A 14,368-nucleotide genomic window follows, 5' to 3' on the forward strand; every position below is an offset into this window, starting at 1 on the left:
GGTCAAAATCGAGTAAAAACCAGTCAAACTGGATCCCTGTGCTTCCCTGTGCTCATCGGCGACGTCGTACGCGCACCCATACCGGCGACCGCTCACACCGCCGGCGACTCCACGCGTCGCCTCGCCGGCGATCCTCGCCCTCCGCGCGGACGCGTTCTTATCCTTTCCGGCGCCGTGTTCTTTTTCCCCTCCCCTTCGTCGAGTTTGAGCTCGAGTTGAGCTGAGTTGCTGCGTGCTGCCGCCGGCGTCCTTGTCAGCCGTCCCTCGCCGTCCCGCCCAGATTCCATGCGCCTAGAGCCGCTCCACTTCGCCCTCTACCTCCTCCGCCTCTCCCCGAGCTCGGCCGTGCCGTTTCCTGGCCAGAATCGGCCTGCGCCGCCGCGGCCGCTATTGCCGCTCCGCCAGAGCTCCGCCCCTCACGATCTCGTATCTCCGGCCTCCTTCCACCCAAATCGAGCCCGTGGTGAGCTTCCTCGCGCTCTCCTCTCCCTCCCTGACCTCTTTCCCCTTCGGTTTCGGCGCCGCCGCCGCAGGAGCGCAACCGCGCCGCCGTGGCCACCGTGCGGTGCCGCCGGCGCACGCCGCGGGCATCCCCTGCGCGGGCCCGCGTGCCACCGCCGCGTGCCCCGAGGCCGCTTGGCCTCCCTAAGCGCCGCCTCGCCCAGCCCCGCGGCCGCCCTGCTCTACCGCGGCCGGAACGGCGCCACCACCGCGCGGCCACAAGCCGCAGCCGTCCAGCCGCCGCCGCCTAGCTGCGCCCCCATGCCGCCCCTGCGCGTGCCACGGGCGCACTGGCCTCTCTACGCGCGAGCCCGCCTGCGCTGCCCTGCTGGCCGGGGCAGGGCAGGCAGAGCAGAGCACCCCCCTCTCTCTCTGTTCCACTGCCGGGTGGGGCCCGCTGGTCAGGGGGAAATTTGGGGTAGTTTTTGTTTATTGTTTGATTTGAGCTGAGGTTTGTAAAAATTCATATAAAATCAAGGAAAAATGCTTAAAATGTGAAATAAATTTTGTTGGGTTAGTTAGAATCAGATCTACAGCAGAAAAATATCCATGTTGGTAAATCTTTAATTGCTGGGCAAAATAAATGCTTTCTTTTTACAGTATTTGTTAACACATTTATAAGTATATTTTTTAGTGCTGGTAAAATTTTTGTTGTTACATCATGTCTGCAATTTAAGTTCTGCAAGTGTTTCGCTTCTAGCCACAGTTTTTCTTTTTGTGTTGCAAAACAAATTTTCTTTTCTGTATTATCCTCGCATCATTTCATTGCACCGTTGTAACTCCTGCATGGCATCTTTCCATACGTGTAGACTCCACGAACGAAGCGATCTACGAGCTGGTTGCTGAGTCGGTCCAGGAGCCGCAAGCAGGAGAGCAGCAGGAGGACGCAGTTGAACACGCTCCCAAAGAAGTCGCTAACCCTGCTGACCTGCAAGGCAAGCCCCGGAGCATAACGCATAATTTCAGTATTCAATGTTTATCTAAGTATTTGTGCATTTACGTTTATAGGAGTTGTATGAAACCCTAGTATGCATGTTTTCCATAGGTACCTATAAGCCTCTACTAGTGTGCAGGTCGTTAGTACTGCAATGCTTAACTGGTTTCGGTAGAAGCCGAGTGATTCCCGTCACTCACGAGTTATATGTTCTTGTTGCTTATGACAGCGTGACTTGAGTTTGAATCAGTGCAAAAAGAAAAATAAAGACCGGGCGGAATTGAGTTTGATTATGGATATGAAGTGAATGGAAAGTAAATCTCTGCCTGTGTCAGTTGAGGACCGTACCGTTGTTGGCACATTGATCGAGGCTTGAACAGTACTGACCACATGCCGGGAGTAGGATGTAGTCGAAACCGGTAAGCTAATTACCTGACTTGCAACGATACTTTGAATCGCGACCTGCTACTCTGGGAGTAGGATGATGGCGGGTGTTGAAGTGTATGTCGCCTCCGGGTTCTCCGGGAGTTCACCGTGAGGGGCCCTTCACATGGGTTTTGGCAGGCGTGATTCAGACGTCAGGGCGAGGAGGGGAACAGTTGACGTGTGTGGCCCAACGGAGTTTTCATGTGTCGTGTGAGTTAGGTCCACCTTGCAAGGTTAAATCGGATTGATTCGCCGTCTCTCTCGGTTAAGAGAACCTTGATCTCTCTGTCACATCGTAGTAAAGGATGGAAGTGAGAATGGAATGAAACATTTGATTGTGTTTACTAAAGGATTAATTTGATCTACCATGTGTGCTCTAGGTGTTTCAGAAAACCTAGTTGGTACTCCAATACTAAACTTGAGCTAAAATATTAAAAGTAAGGATCCAGTATTAGTAGCTTTTCAGCAAAGCAAACCCAGAGCCAAAAGCCTGCATGTTTAAGAGTCGGCTAAGTATATACCATAGTCGGGTAAGCCTTGCTGAGTATTAGTATACTTAGGGTTGTTGTTGTAACCCTTCTGAGCAGATTGTGTCCCCGCTGACTTTGAGTAGGTCTGTGCGTCCTGGATTGGACAACCGCTTCCTCCTAAGTGGACCGTCGAGTGGGCCCCGTCTTCCCCGTGAATTTCGGGTAGGTTGGCATCACATCGGTGGGCAGGATGTGGAGCTCACCGTGTATCGTCGTTCGTAGTTACCGTATTGTATTTTGAACTCTATTTAATTTCCGTTGCGTTGAACTCTGTAGTTTGTATTCAAAACCTTTATGTAAAACCCGTGTTGTAAATTAATTTGAGAATCTCTGTATGCTTGTATCACCTGTGCTCGTCTTCGTGCGAGACTTCTAGTGCAAATGTGATCCTGGAGTACAGTAGTTTAATCGGGAATTACCCGACGGACTGCTGGATTACACCGTTTTAAGTGCGTGGTAACTTGATTATTCATTGAGATGATAGTTAGCGCACTAAACCGGTTTAATTTGGGCGGGTCTGCTACAGGCGCCCGCTGTTTTGAGAGTTTTTTGAAAACTGATGAGAGCTTTGAGATATCAGTACTTGATGTGGAGACTCTATAGTGAAATGGGGTAGGCTATGCTAGCGAAAAATAAAATTTTCTACTGTATAAATCAGGATAACTGCTGTTATAGATCACGGGATTACCACTAGACGCGTTGGTGCGGGACTCCTGTCGTGCGTCGTGGCAGTGTAGTCGATCAGCTCATCCCACGAGCAGCTCCTGGATTCTTTCATGTTGTTCGTCCAAGTGCTACAGATGCAACACCTCCAAGGTATCCACACATGCAGGGAGAAAGCATCACACACCGGACTGCTAGGTCCGCAGGTGCAATAAGGCGTGAGCGTGGGGAGCGCGGCGGCTGGTCAAGCGAGAATGCTTAACCTAATCCTAGCGCCCCGCCCCTCAATATATAGACGTCCCCGATGGGCCTCTGGGTCCGAATCCCATTAGTACTTCTAAGCCTTATCTAATTCGGATCCAATCCTCGTTAGGCTTCCGGCCCCTTAATTGTGCAACCCCATAGGCCCACGTACGTAAAGATATGACTAGAGTACTCCTACTCAAGTTATCTTGGTCGGCAACATATCTTTTGTTAACTCTAGAATCTGATTCCATTTTTGCATTGCCCGTGACTACAGAGTTATATGGACTTAGAGATCCGTGCCATCATAGCTCAATACATGCCCCTGAACAACCAAGGAGATGTTGAGTCTCATTCTCATCACATTGAGATGTGAGGAGGATGAAGACATGAGATGTGATCCTGTGCATAACCATAACGATCTTATGTCTCATACGCAAAGCAAGATCTTCCTGCAAATTTAGCTTAGGCTGTAGACATGTGTTTTACAATTTTGTTTAGTAATAATTGCCATATCTTGTTTCAGTACCAATAAAGGAGATGGTAGATGGGAATGACTGGTGTCCAGTTATGTTTGTGGTCAGTGGTACAGGAATAGTGAATGAGAAATTATGTGTATTTGTAAGGGCAGCGGACTGGACTCTTATGTGCCTGATAGTGTCTAACAGAGACGATTTGTTCCCAGCAAAACATATGTTTGAGCGGAATCGTTAACTGAGAAAGTTAGCTTTGACTGGTTAACTCAATTCTAAAGCATTCTGTGATCGCATACTGAAGTTGTGTATTTATCAACATCTGAGCTTGCAACATGTAAATTGAAATATGAGGTCGTCAGAGCTTGTGCTAATTGCTTATTCAGTTGTACGCTACGCCGCTCAATTGGATTTCAGTTTCTAATACTGAAATTCTCTATCTAAAGGTTGTTGCCTCAGTGATGACACAATTTCAGCAGGATATGGAAGTGGAGTTGTTGACTTTATAAAAAAAATCATTGGTAGGCACAGGTGCTCTGTACTCATGTTCTTGGGTCACAGTTAATCAGTTAGAATCAGAGGAGTTTGCGATGTGAATTATGAGCTGAAAGTTTTGAACATAATGTCTCGTAGCACGATCCCCAACGGGACAAATGACCGAACAAAAAACTAGTGCTCTTCAAATCCAAAATCCTCTTTAATCCTCTATGCTCTGTTCATATACTGTCCGGTTCTTGAATCAACTAGGATGTCATCGCCTACGTTCACAAAAGAGGGCACCGTGACAACAGCTCCAGTTTCTAGGGTTGCAGGCTTTGTTCCTCCTACGAAATACAGTAACAATATGATTCTAGTTACAGGGATGCCAACTTCCATCAGAAAAAGGCCAACATAAGGTTGTGTCCTTCACAACTAGATTATATGTGGTTACTTTGGTTGCAACACACGTGGTTACTGGTTAACCAATTGCAGATACTTCTTGCAGAAGCATACTACTAGATCATAGAGAGTAATGTACCTTGTGCACTATCGCTTGCCCCGGGGTCAGTATCAGTCACAGTCAGTCTCACGGTGATGGGCAGCTCGAAATCAATGATCTACAAAATTAACATAGTTAATGCAGGATATTATGGTGAGTAAGAACAGACAGTACAATAATCTAGCATATTATTCCCCATGGTCCTACAGAAAATTATTTCAATGTAATTCATTAGTAAAATGAATGGCAACTATTCTGAAAATCAAAATTGGAAATACCTTCCCATTCCAGTACAACAAATTGCAATCCATTCCCTCTTTCAGCCATTTTTGCTTGTCACCGACATCTGCTTCGTTCAACCGACTTTCTTCAAATGTTGTCTGGAAAGGGAAATTGACAAGAGAATGATAAGATAGAAAAATTAAAATATACCAGGATCTTATTTCAAATTAGAAAGTGGCTAGTTTGCATTCAGACATCAAGCTATCTGGGAAGACAAAACAAAATCATTTTTTTTCCTGAAAATGAAATTGACCATTGTGCCAACAGATGTGGTTCTTTGCCTTTATTCAAACATCTTACATCACATTTTGGAGCTGTCTTTAATAAAACAAACAATGCTGCATTGCTTCAACAATTTGAGTAGAAACCAATTCACAGTGGGTTTTCAGGCAAGTATTTGGTTTATAAGATGATCAAAGAAAAGGGTGCCTTGGGGTGTTAAAGTGGGACAAATTCTGGAGGAAACTGAAAGGGGGGTGGTAAGTGGTTGGTCACCGCACTACCATTCATTAAGAAATACTTTAGTTGTTTTTTTCTTCTCGAACACGGACAAGAGTTCTATATCTTTTCATTGAGAATAAATTGAGTTAACACAAACTTAAAGTAATGCTTTTGATACCAGAACTCCCTAGAAAATTATCTAAATACAAACCTCACCTCTACCAACCAATGCCATGAGAAAAAAAAGTAGAAAATCATAAAGCAAGGTGGTTTGCAATGATAGGCATTTTCACTAATAATTTGGGTGGAAAGTGAATTATCTACCAGATCCATGAACACGAACTGGGAGCCATCCTTGTATGTAAATTGCTTGGTTTCCTTTGAAAGGGATGGTTCCTGTAGCTGAAAGTTTTCATGAAGAAGTGACTATTAGTTGTTGCGTGACTGAAGAACATTAAGGAAGAAACAATGAGCATAAAACATGGATTGGGTGAAGCAAAAGAAATCCGCGGTAGGATAAAGATACAGCACAAGCTGTATATGATTCCAGAAATAAGAAAAAGCAAGAGTCCAGTTAACTAAGCTAAATCATGTACCACCAACTTTTTTCCATAGCAAAAAAAAAAAAAGATGTACTACCAACACAGACATAGAGGGGGGGGGGGGCAGAAGAACTGCTAAAGTGTGGCAAGATTCAGAAGATGTAAGTTAGAGGCCAGATTACCGTACTTCCAGCTCGAAACGTTTTCTCAACTGTATTGCCTGTGACATAATTGCGCATTTTTGTCCTGACAAAAGCAGCACCTTTTCCAGGCTTGACGTGGAGAAACTCTGTTGTTGGATGGAGAGGAGGAAATTATATTTCTCATAACAATGATAGGCATTGCGTGGCAGAAGCTAAGGATAAAACTTAAATACTCAGCACAGATTTGCGCTTACAAAGGAAGCACCTTTTCTATCTCAATGCGTTCTAGTGCTAAGGAGACAAATCAATAATGGTCGAGAAATTAAATGGGCTATATAGACTTGATAAAGGTTCCACAAATTATGCTACTAGTAAAAGTATGTTAATTGTTGCACACATCCTTCAAGAGCAATTGAGAAAGAATAACAAGAGATAATCTACCGCGCTGTTGTCTGATCTAACCGCCCATCAATCAGAGGAAGAAAAACGTTCTAGCGAGAAATGTTTGTCACCTAGAACTTTCCATGGCGCGCCGTCGACCTCAACGTTGGTGCCAACCCTGATGTCATTGCTGGAGAGCGCGTAAACCCCTGCAAGGGAACAAGTTAAGCTGCCAGCATGAAACAAAAGCAAAACGTTGGGTGCTCTGAATTCTGAAACAGTAGCAGAAGAAATGGTGTGGACTGAGAGGAGAGGAGTGAAGAGGAGGGGTAGAGAATTTAGTTACGGGTGAAGAGGCGGGAGCGGAGGGGGCGGGTGCAGGAGGGCAGGCGACGGAGCTGGAGGGAGGCAGTGGCTGCCGTGACGCCATGGGGATGGTGGCAGGTGGGGCCTACGACGAGGTGGCGGAGAGAGGTCATTCCTTTGTTGGTTCCTGCGCAGCGCAGGTGACCGATGGATGCTGTGAGGAAGGGGGAGTTGCTACATATCATCCAGGTGATTTCTCAATTAGTTTTCAATCACTTTTTAATCCAATAGAATTTTGACATGTCATCAGAGATCGATACAGCCACTAAAATCACTAAGAAACACAAGATAAATCAATAATTAAGAAGTGGGTGATAATGCAAAAAAAAAATCACTCAGATTGCTCCACACACGTGACTTGATTATTCCCGTGCCACGTGAAATAAGGGACTATGGAGTAAGAATTGGGTCTATACTAAAGACAAATTTCTACCACAAACGAGGATACTTCTTTGATTTGCACTTGGTCCCTGGTACATGATAGGGTAAATACAAAACCGAAACCAAACCAAAATACGATATGAGCACAGATTTAACAAATGGTAGCATCAGGATTTCCGTTGCCCCCCTCTCCCATCAATACAAAATTGGCACTGAATATGTCAAAAAAATTGCATGAAACATTAGATTCGTCATAGTTTTCAAAAAAAAAACATTAGATTGGTCCTATATTGGCACTGAATATGTTAATTAGTTGACTGCATACAAACTGCATATATTAGTAGAAAAAATAGTGTAAACTGCAGATACTGTTAACTGAAACAAAAACTGAACCGTGAACACTAAAACTGAAAATGCAGAAGATCTAAGTTGAAAATTAAAACTGAAAACTAAATCCGAAAGGTGAAGGACTTGCACTTGCCATCGTGATCCTCATAAACAAGCTGTCATAGTGACCAATAACTTGAAAAAACAAAAAGCGATTAGGCCGACTAGCTCGGCGTTTCGGCGATGGCGGCGCGGCCTCGTTTCCTTCCGCCGCCGTACCATTCTTTCCGCCCCGTCCCCGAACCAGAACCTCCAGCGGGCGGAGCAGCCTGTGCCGCAGCCGCGCGCCCTGTGCCACGGCGTCGAGGCCAGGATGGGCGGCGGCAGCGGAGGAAGTAGGGGAAGGTGCGCGGAGGAGGAGGACGAGGCAGGGGGCGAACCTACGCGGCGGCGGAGTCTGGGATGGCAGGGCAGAGGAGGCACGGGCGAGCGACGAGGACGAAGGGAAGGCGTCGAACCAGGGGAGGGGAGGCGTTGGGTGGAAACATAGGGGCCCCGGAAAGACAAGGGGGGGATAAGGTTGGCTGGTGGGCTGTTTTGGGTTTTTCTTTTCAATTCAAGGCCCACTAATTTATTTATTTCTTTTCTTTTAGCGTACTATACGGTAAACTGATAATCACCCAATTAACTCACGAGGCAAATTACTGCAAATGTAGAAAAATCAAGCCAAAAATGAACTGAAAAAAAATGAAAAGAGGGGGGTAGACGAGGACGCGATTCGTCCTAACCTTTATCGGCGCTGATGACGCTGCTACCAGAAGCACGACAGCTTCTCATGGAAAAAAAAACGCAGTCACCCGCACCCTGACACTCACTAGTGGTGCCAGGAGGATAAGGAAAGCTGAGTAATGGGCCACGGGCCGATTAAAGCAAACGGGCCAGCAGCAGGACAGAACATAAAAACACTAGCCATTTTAGCACCTGTTGCACGAATCTTGAAGGAATCACGGATGTAGAAAACTGAGTGAAAATAACACACCCGATGGACATGTAGAAATTTCGGAAGGAAGGGGGTGGTGGAATGGAACTAGTGTCGATAAAGTTGGACAGCAGAAACATATGTGAAGCAGACATATTCAATTTCGATATATTGAACGATTAACCGTTTAAACAAATTCGTGATGCTTGGGAACTAAGGGTACAGTGAAACCGTCGAACACTACAAACTTGTTGTGTTCACCCCTGATATGGAAACTTTCAAAAGATTCGCAGGTCACCGATCCGAGTTGTCCACTAAAAGCCCATAGACGAGACATAGTTTACCTATTAAAGACCCTCCCAAAAACACTAACCAAAGAGAACTAACCCATTTTACATTCAATGATCATCACTACGACCTTCAGACACACTGGTAGAGGTGAGTACTCCAGCTCAATTGATTTTCACCCTTTTACTGCGACGCAAAAATGCATCCTCAAGCTGCTCCTTAAGCTTACGGCTACGACGCTTGCTTGGCGTACAAGTGATAGACCCTGAACTTCAGCTACATCATCATTACTGGCAAAATATGGGATTAAGCATGGAGCAGTAACAGCAGCATCCTTTTGGCTCACATCAGATGTATTCTAACACATAACTATCAACCAAATACATAAGTCTGAATCTCAAAGATAACTGAATTTGCATATTGCCAGCAAAGATAAATATGCTGAAACTCATACAATTAGTTGTCTTAACAAAATAGGACGCAAAAAATTAACTCCAATAATATAATCTCAAACAAAGGTTATACAATGAACTGCTATTACAAGGTAGGCTCTTAAATCACTCAAGTGATGCTCAAAAAAAAAATCACTCAAGTTGATCGGACACAGCTCCAGGAGTTCATGACCTCATTTTGTGTACCCAGTGATAGAGCTCTTTTACAATAATTGTAAAGTACCAACGGTTACTTTCAGGTATTTTTACCTTGAATTTTTTCTAGTCGTTGATTTATGAAAATATTTATAAAAATTAAATTAAATTAGTATTCGGTCCCACTTTATAGTACTTGGTCCCACATTTTGAAAGTATCCGATACTTTATTCTAGGTACTTGGTCCCACATTTTGAAAGTATCAGGTACTTTATTCTAGGTACTTCGGAGTACTTTCTACCTTCACCACCATAGAATTTTATCAGATGTACGGCTCCTATTTTTTTCAAGTGAACATATCTGGTGGAAACTAAACTTTCGTGAAAACTCGTGCAAACCACGACAAAAAGATTATCTAAATTCACGAAAAAATCACACATGTAGATGATATGATGATACACAATCTTGTAAAATATCTTGTCCAAACTCTTCGTTTGTGAGATATAAAAATTTAAAATTTGTTATTTTTATATCTCACAAACGAAGTCGAGTTTGGACAGGATATTTTATAAGGTTGTGTATCATCATATCATCTACATGTGTGATTTTTTTCATGAATTTAGATGACTTTTTTACCGTGGTTTGCACGGGTTTTCACGAAAGCTGTGGTTTCCACCCGATACGTTCCCTTTTTTCAATCATTATAAAATTTCTCTTACATAATATAGAGAGTCTTTTACCTCTATAACATTAAAAAAGTTGGTGCTTACCTGTGTACCACTAAAAAATTCGTTCGCACCTATGTACCATCGCTCGAACTTTCAACGCCCTCTGTACCATTATGGACGGAGCTAAAAAAAGACCATTATACTCTTCGGGGCTCAAAATTGGTTTGCCCTCCATGCCATTCTGTTATATGCCTCCAGATGCAAAGTGCACACCTCTTCTACACATAATGATGCAGAGTGCACACCTCTACACAACGAGGTAAGATCGTAGTATTTTTTTTAAAAATCGTACACATTTAAAAAAAAGGAAAGATGATCTAACACTTAAATAAAAAAGAAAAAATATGTGATCTGATATCACTCTTTCGAAGAACTGCTCGAGCGTGTCCTTGCCGCAGCTCGGCGTCTTCTCGTCGCTGTACTCCCCGGTCTCGGGGTCCAGCAACAGCATGCTCTCCGAAGCATAGTACCTGCCAAAACAAAGTCATAAATCAAAATTAAAAAATAATAACTTTTCCTTTTGTTCATGTAACACGAATCATTCTTATCAACTTCATTATTCAGCAGGAAACATTCAATGACCACCGAATGCTAGTATGCTAGTACTAGATGATTTGCTCAAACGTTGTGATCGTAGCACCGATCCATCTCTACTAATCATTATTCCGGCTACGCATGCGCAACATACACACACGCGCAGAGAGAAAGAGAGAGAGCTCATCTCGATTGAGGCCACCGACTCACCGCGGCTGGCGTCGGGATGGGCCGCTCGGGCCGTTGACCCTGCGCCGCGGTGCAGCGACCCCGGGGTCGTCTTGCGTGCGTAACACCTGAAGTATCGATATATTTGGAAGTTACCACTTTAGACATTAAATTGCACTAAATATTAAAATTCTAGTAAATTTTGATAGAGGCTCCTTCGTAAATTCTAAAATCTGTGGCACTAAAATATAAATATAGCAGAGTGAATATAAAGATAGTAAATAAACTTTCTCATCAACTAACACAACCAAATAAATAAATCTTAAGCAACAACCAAACAACCACGTGACAATTCTCAATACCAAAAGAATTATTCAGCCTAGATGTTTGTTTAATGAATGAGTGTATGTATGCTCATCATGAAGTGGCTACTCCCATCCCATGCAAACTTGATCAGCGAGTACCTAAGTCAAATAAGCAAAGAGTGAGTAAATATACTGAGGAAGCAAATTTCAGAACCGGAAAAAAATGATTGCAAGTACATGAACAATGGAAATTCAGAATCAATGGAACAACAATGAAACAGTAGTTTCCGCCTGAAACGGACATCACCTGAAACTTTATTAGCATTTATCCGTAAAGCCGAATAAGTGGGGCCAGCACTTATTCATAGGAACCTGAACATACGAACCAAATTGCACAACCGGTGTTTATGCAAACCCCCGGCACTTGAACGATATGAAAGGCAACACACTGATCTTGAACATTTGATAGAATCAAAAAATTATGACATGATGCTTAAAGAAATTTACATATGAAATAAAGACATTGAATAAACGTCGCCCAAGGGCAGAAAGAAAGCCACAAATATAATCACACATCAAGAGGTTCGTCATTGCACTTGTCTTAACCTTGCTGAGAATCCGGCGTCACACGCTCGCCACTAGAATTCATCGAACCTGTAGAATAAACCACTCTTATGAACTAGTTCATATCGACCAAAAGCCTATACAGTTGAAGAAATCCCGAGCTAAAAACCTAAACTATTAACTCTCACAATTTCAGAAAATTCGACTAATTCTTTGAGTTACTCGCTGTTTGGCCCATAACTTTTGATTCGCTTAACAGAATGCAGTAAATAAATACATCTTGAACATCTATAGAGAATTTCCTGCAACTTTCGTTACAGCACCCAGGGGAAATTTGACCTTCAAATAAGTCGAAAATAGATAAACAGTTTCTGCACACAAATTTTCTAAATGAAACAGCAACACAGTTTTGAAGATATCTCCTAAACCGCTAAACGGAATTGAATGAAACCAGTGCCATTGGAAAGATATCGACGAAACCTACAACTTTCGTTGTTAGAGCAGGATCAAATTCTCCACCAATTAATACCAGAAATTTAGAAAAAACTCAATCTAATTAATATGACATAACTACAGCGCGGTATAATTCAATCGAGCCCGAACTTTGAAATATCCACGTCCATCTACTGTTTGCAGGTGATTTGTATGGAAAATCACACACGATTTGAAAGAACTTGAATGAAATTTGAGACCCTAACCTTTCTCCTGCTACTCCCTTCCTAATTTCTCCGCTCCCTTTCTCCCTACTGCCTTGCTTCCCTAAAGTATCCCGTAGCCCAATCGATGGAGGAGGACCAGCAGCGATGCCTGGGAGGACCAAGGGGGGACTTAATGGGAGAGGGCGACCGTGTGAGTAGAGGGTCCGTGAACCTGAGATGGCGGCCCTAGCAAAGGGGTCGGAGGAAACGTTGCAATCAGGTTGGAGATTTCATAAACCTAGTCAACATCCGACGGTCCATATTAATCGGTTTGCCACTAATTCACCCGTTATCCAAACTTATCCAAACTTGTCATGTGAGTAATAAAATGGATTTGTTTCGACGAACTCTACGCAACTGGTCTCTGATCATTCGTGCGACCAACGATTCAAAAAATCAATTTTTGATTAACTTCTAATTTAAAAAAAATCTGAATACCAGATATTACACGCGCGGGCGGAACGCCATTGCCACGCCCAGCCTGCCGACGGTGAGAAGCGCCAGACCGCGCGCGCCGGACAGCTCCTCGTCGTCCGTCCTGGTGCCCCCGACGAGTTGCCTGGCGTGCACCTGCGCCGCCACGCGCCGGGAGCTCGAATTGCCGTCTCGCTAGCCCCGCATGACGCCAGCCGCGAACGCGGGTGCTCGACGCGCAAAGCACCACGCGGTCGCGGTCCCGTCACCGAGCGTGGCCCCGCCGGTCACTGGCCGCCACGCGGGCGCACGAGCGGACCCCGCCGCCGACTAGCGCGGGTGCTGTCCTGCCAGGTGCAAAGCCGCCGGCGTCCGGGCGCGTGCAGGCAAACGCGGCAGCCGCCGCCAGCCGGTCCCCATTGGCTATGGGGCGGACGACGCTGTATGTGAAGGTGGGGTCCCGCGCGGCCTCGGCAGCGAGCTCCTCCTCGAAATCGAGCTTGGCGTGCAGCAGGTGGATATAGTTTAACTGCTAGTGTAAAGGGCAAAATGATCTTTTCCACATCTCGATCCCACCTATCAATACTCTTAAACTGTTAAATCCTAATAAAAGGTGGACAGAGTGGTACAGAGAGCAAAATGAATTCGAGCGATGGTATACAAATGCGAACGAACTTTTTAGTGGTATATATGTGAGTGCTAACTTTTTTTAGTAAGACACCATAAAGGTGTCCCATATCTAATTCATATAAAAATACAATCGGTAATACAATAGAAAGACAACTTGACATAAGACGACATAAAAAAAATAAAATTATACCGAAGAGTTCTCTGATCGTCTTCTTCATCCGATTGTTCATCGTCCACCGGAGTTTGAAAAACACTAAAAAGGCAATAAGGGAAAGGGATACTTGCAAACGCCATCGCCACACAAAACTTCGAAGACCGCAAAAGCCACTCGCTGCTTACAACGAGATCTAACAACCGCTGAAAGAACATCGGCTGGGGAAAACACCCCAAACAACACAGGCTTGCAATCATTCACCACCAAAACAGAGGATTGAAGAAACCGAATCTTGTCGCCGAACAGATCGAAAGAAGAGGTCGAAATTGCCACAACAAAGGACAGACAACTACATCTCCTGACTGACACACCAATTGCAAAGATCTGGAGAGAACCTTCAAATCTGGCAGAACTAACTCTCACTTGCCATCGCCGGCGCCAGAACGGACGTCGTCGAGGTAGAGAAAAGGCTGGAGAGACCTTATTCCAAAGTGTCATCATTGCCACCACCTCATCGATGCTGCTGGAGAACCAAACCCTAAAAAACTAAACAGATGTAAGAAAAAGATAGGTCCCCACTCCACCTACCGGCGGCGAGGCCACCGGAGGGGCAGAGGAAGGGGACCGAGGGGGCAGAGAAGGGAGGGCCTGGCGGCGGCGGCGGCTGCAGATTTAGATCTTCTGTAGTAGCACCAACTTTTTAAATA

The 14,368-nt window shown here is 44.6% G+C and overlaps 1 protein-coding gene and 1 long non-coding RNA gene across 6 annotated transcripts; both read right to left on the reverse strand.

Annotated features, from left to right (window-relative positions):
- Positions 1-4,320: 4,320 nt before the first annotated feature.
- LOC120651433 (elongation factor P-like) lies at positions 4,321-8,164 on the reverse strand. 5 transcript variants are annotated; one of them, XM_039928911.1, is made up of 8 exons: positions 8,053-8,164; positions 6,885-7,058; positions 6,670-6,747; positions 6,197-6,303; positions 5,797-5,874; positions 5,028-5,129; positions 4,789-4,867; positions 4,321-4,594 (listed from the first exon to the last, which is right to left on the reverse strand). In XM_039928911.1, the coding sequence occupies exons 2-8, from the start codon at positions 7,015-7,017 to the stop codon at positions 4,476-4,478; spliced, it is 696 nt and encodes a 231-aa protein (XP_039784845.1). In that variant the 5' UTR covers positions 7,018-7,058; positions 8,053-8,164; the 3' UTR covers positions 4,321-4,475. The 5 variants fall into 5 exon arrangements, with proteins under 5 accessions (XP_039784845.1, XP_039784843.1, XP_039784842.1 ...); XM_039928909.1 differs by having other exon boundaries at positions 6,885-7,078; positions 8,053-8,163; XM_039928908.1 differs by having other exon boundaries at positions 6,885-7,078; positions 8,057-8,162.
- A 2,175-nt stretch (positions 8,165-10,339) lies between these two features.
- LOC120651434 lies at positions 10,340-12,734 on the reverse strand. The gene is made up of 3 exons (XR_005666179.1): positions 12,464-12,734; positions 10,939-11,855; positions 10,340-10,664 (listed from the first exon to the last, which is right to left on the reverse strand). It is a non-coding gene; the product is annotated as an uncharacterized LOC120651434 (long non-coding RNA).
- Between the last annotated feature and the right edge of the window lie 1,634 nt (positions 12,735-14,368).

This window comes from Panicum virgatum, chromosome 9K, assembly GCF_016808335.1.
Source record: "Panicum virgatum strain AP13 chromosome 9K, P.virgatum_v5, whole genome shotgun sequence".
Taxonomy (NCBI): Eukaryota; Viridiplantae; Streptophyta; class Magnoliopsida; order Poales; family Poaceae; genus Panicum; species Panicum virgatum.

Coding starts and splice junctions, on each gene's coding strand:
- LOC120651433 (XM_039928908.1), bottom strand. CDS start 8,160: ATGTTTCCACCCAACGCCTCCCCTCCCCTGGTTCGACGCCTTCCCTTC. Junction 7,079..8,056: donor ATCCCAGACTCCGCCGCCGC/GTAGGTTCGCCC, acceptor GATGATATGTAG/CAACTCCCCCTTCCTCACAG. Junction 5,875..6,196: donor CGTTTCGAGCTGGAAGTACG/GTAATCTGGCCT, acceptor GAAAACTTTCAG/CTACAGGAACCATCCCTTTC.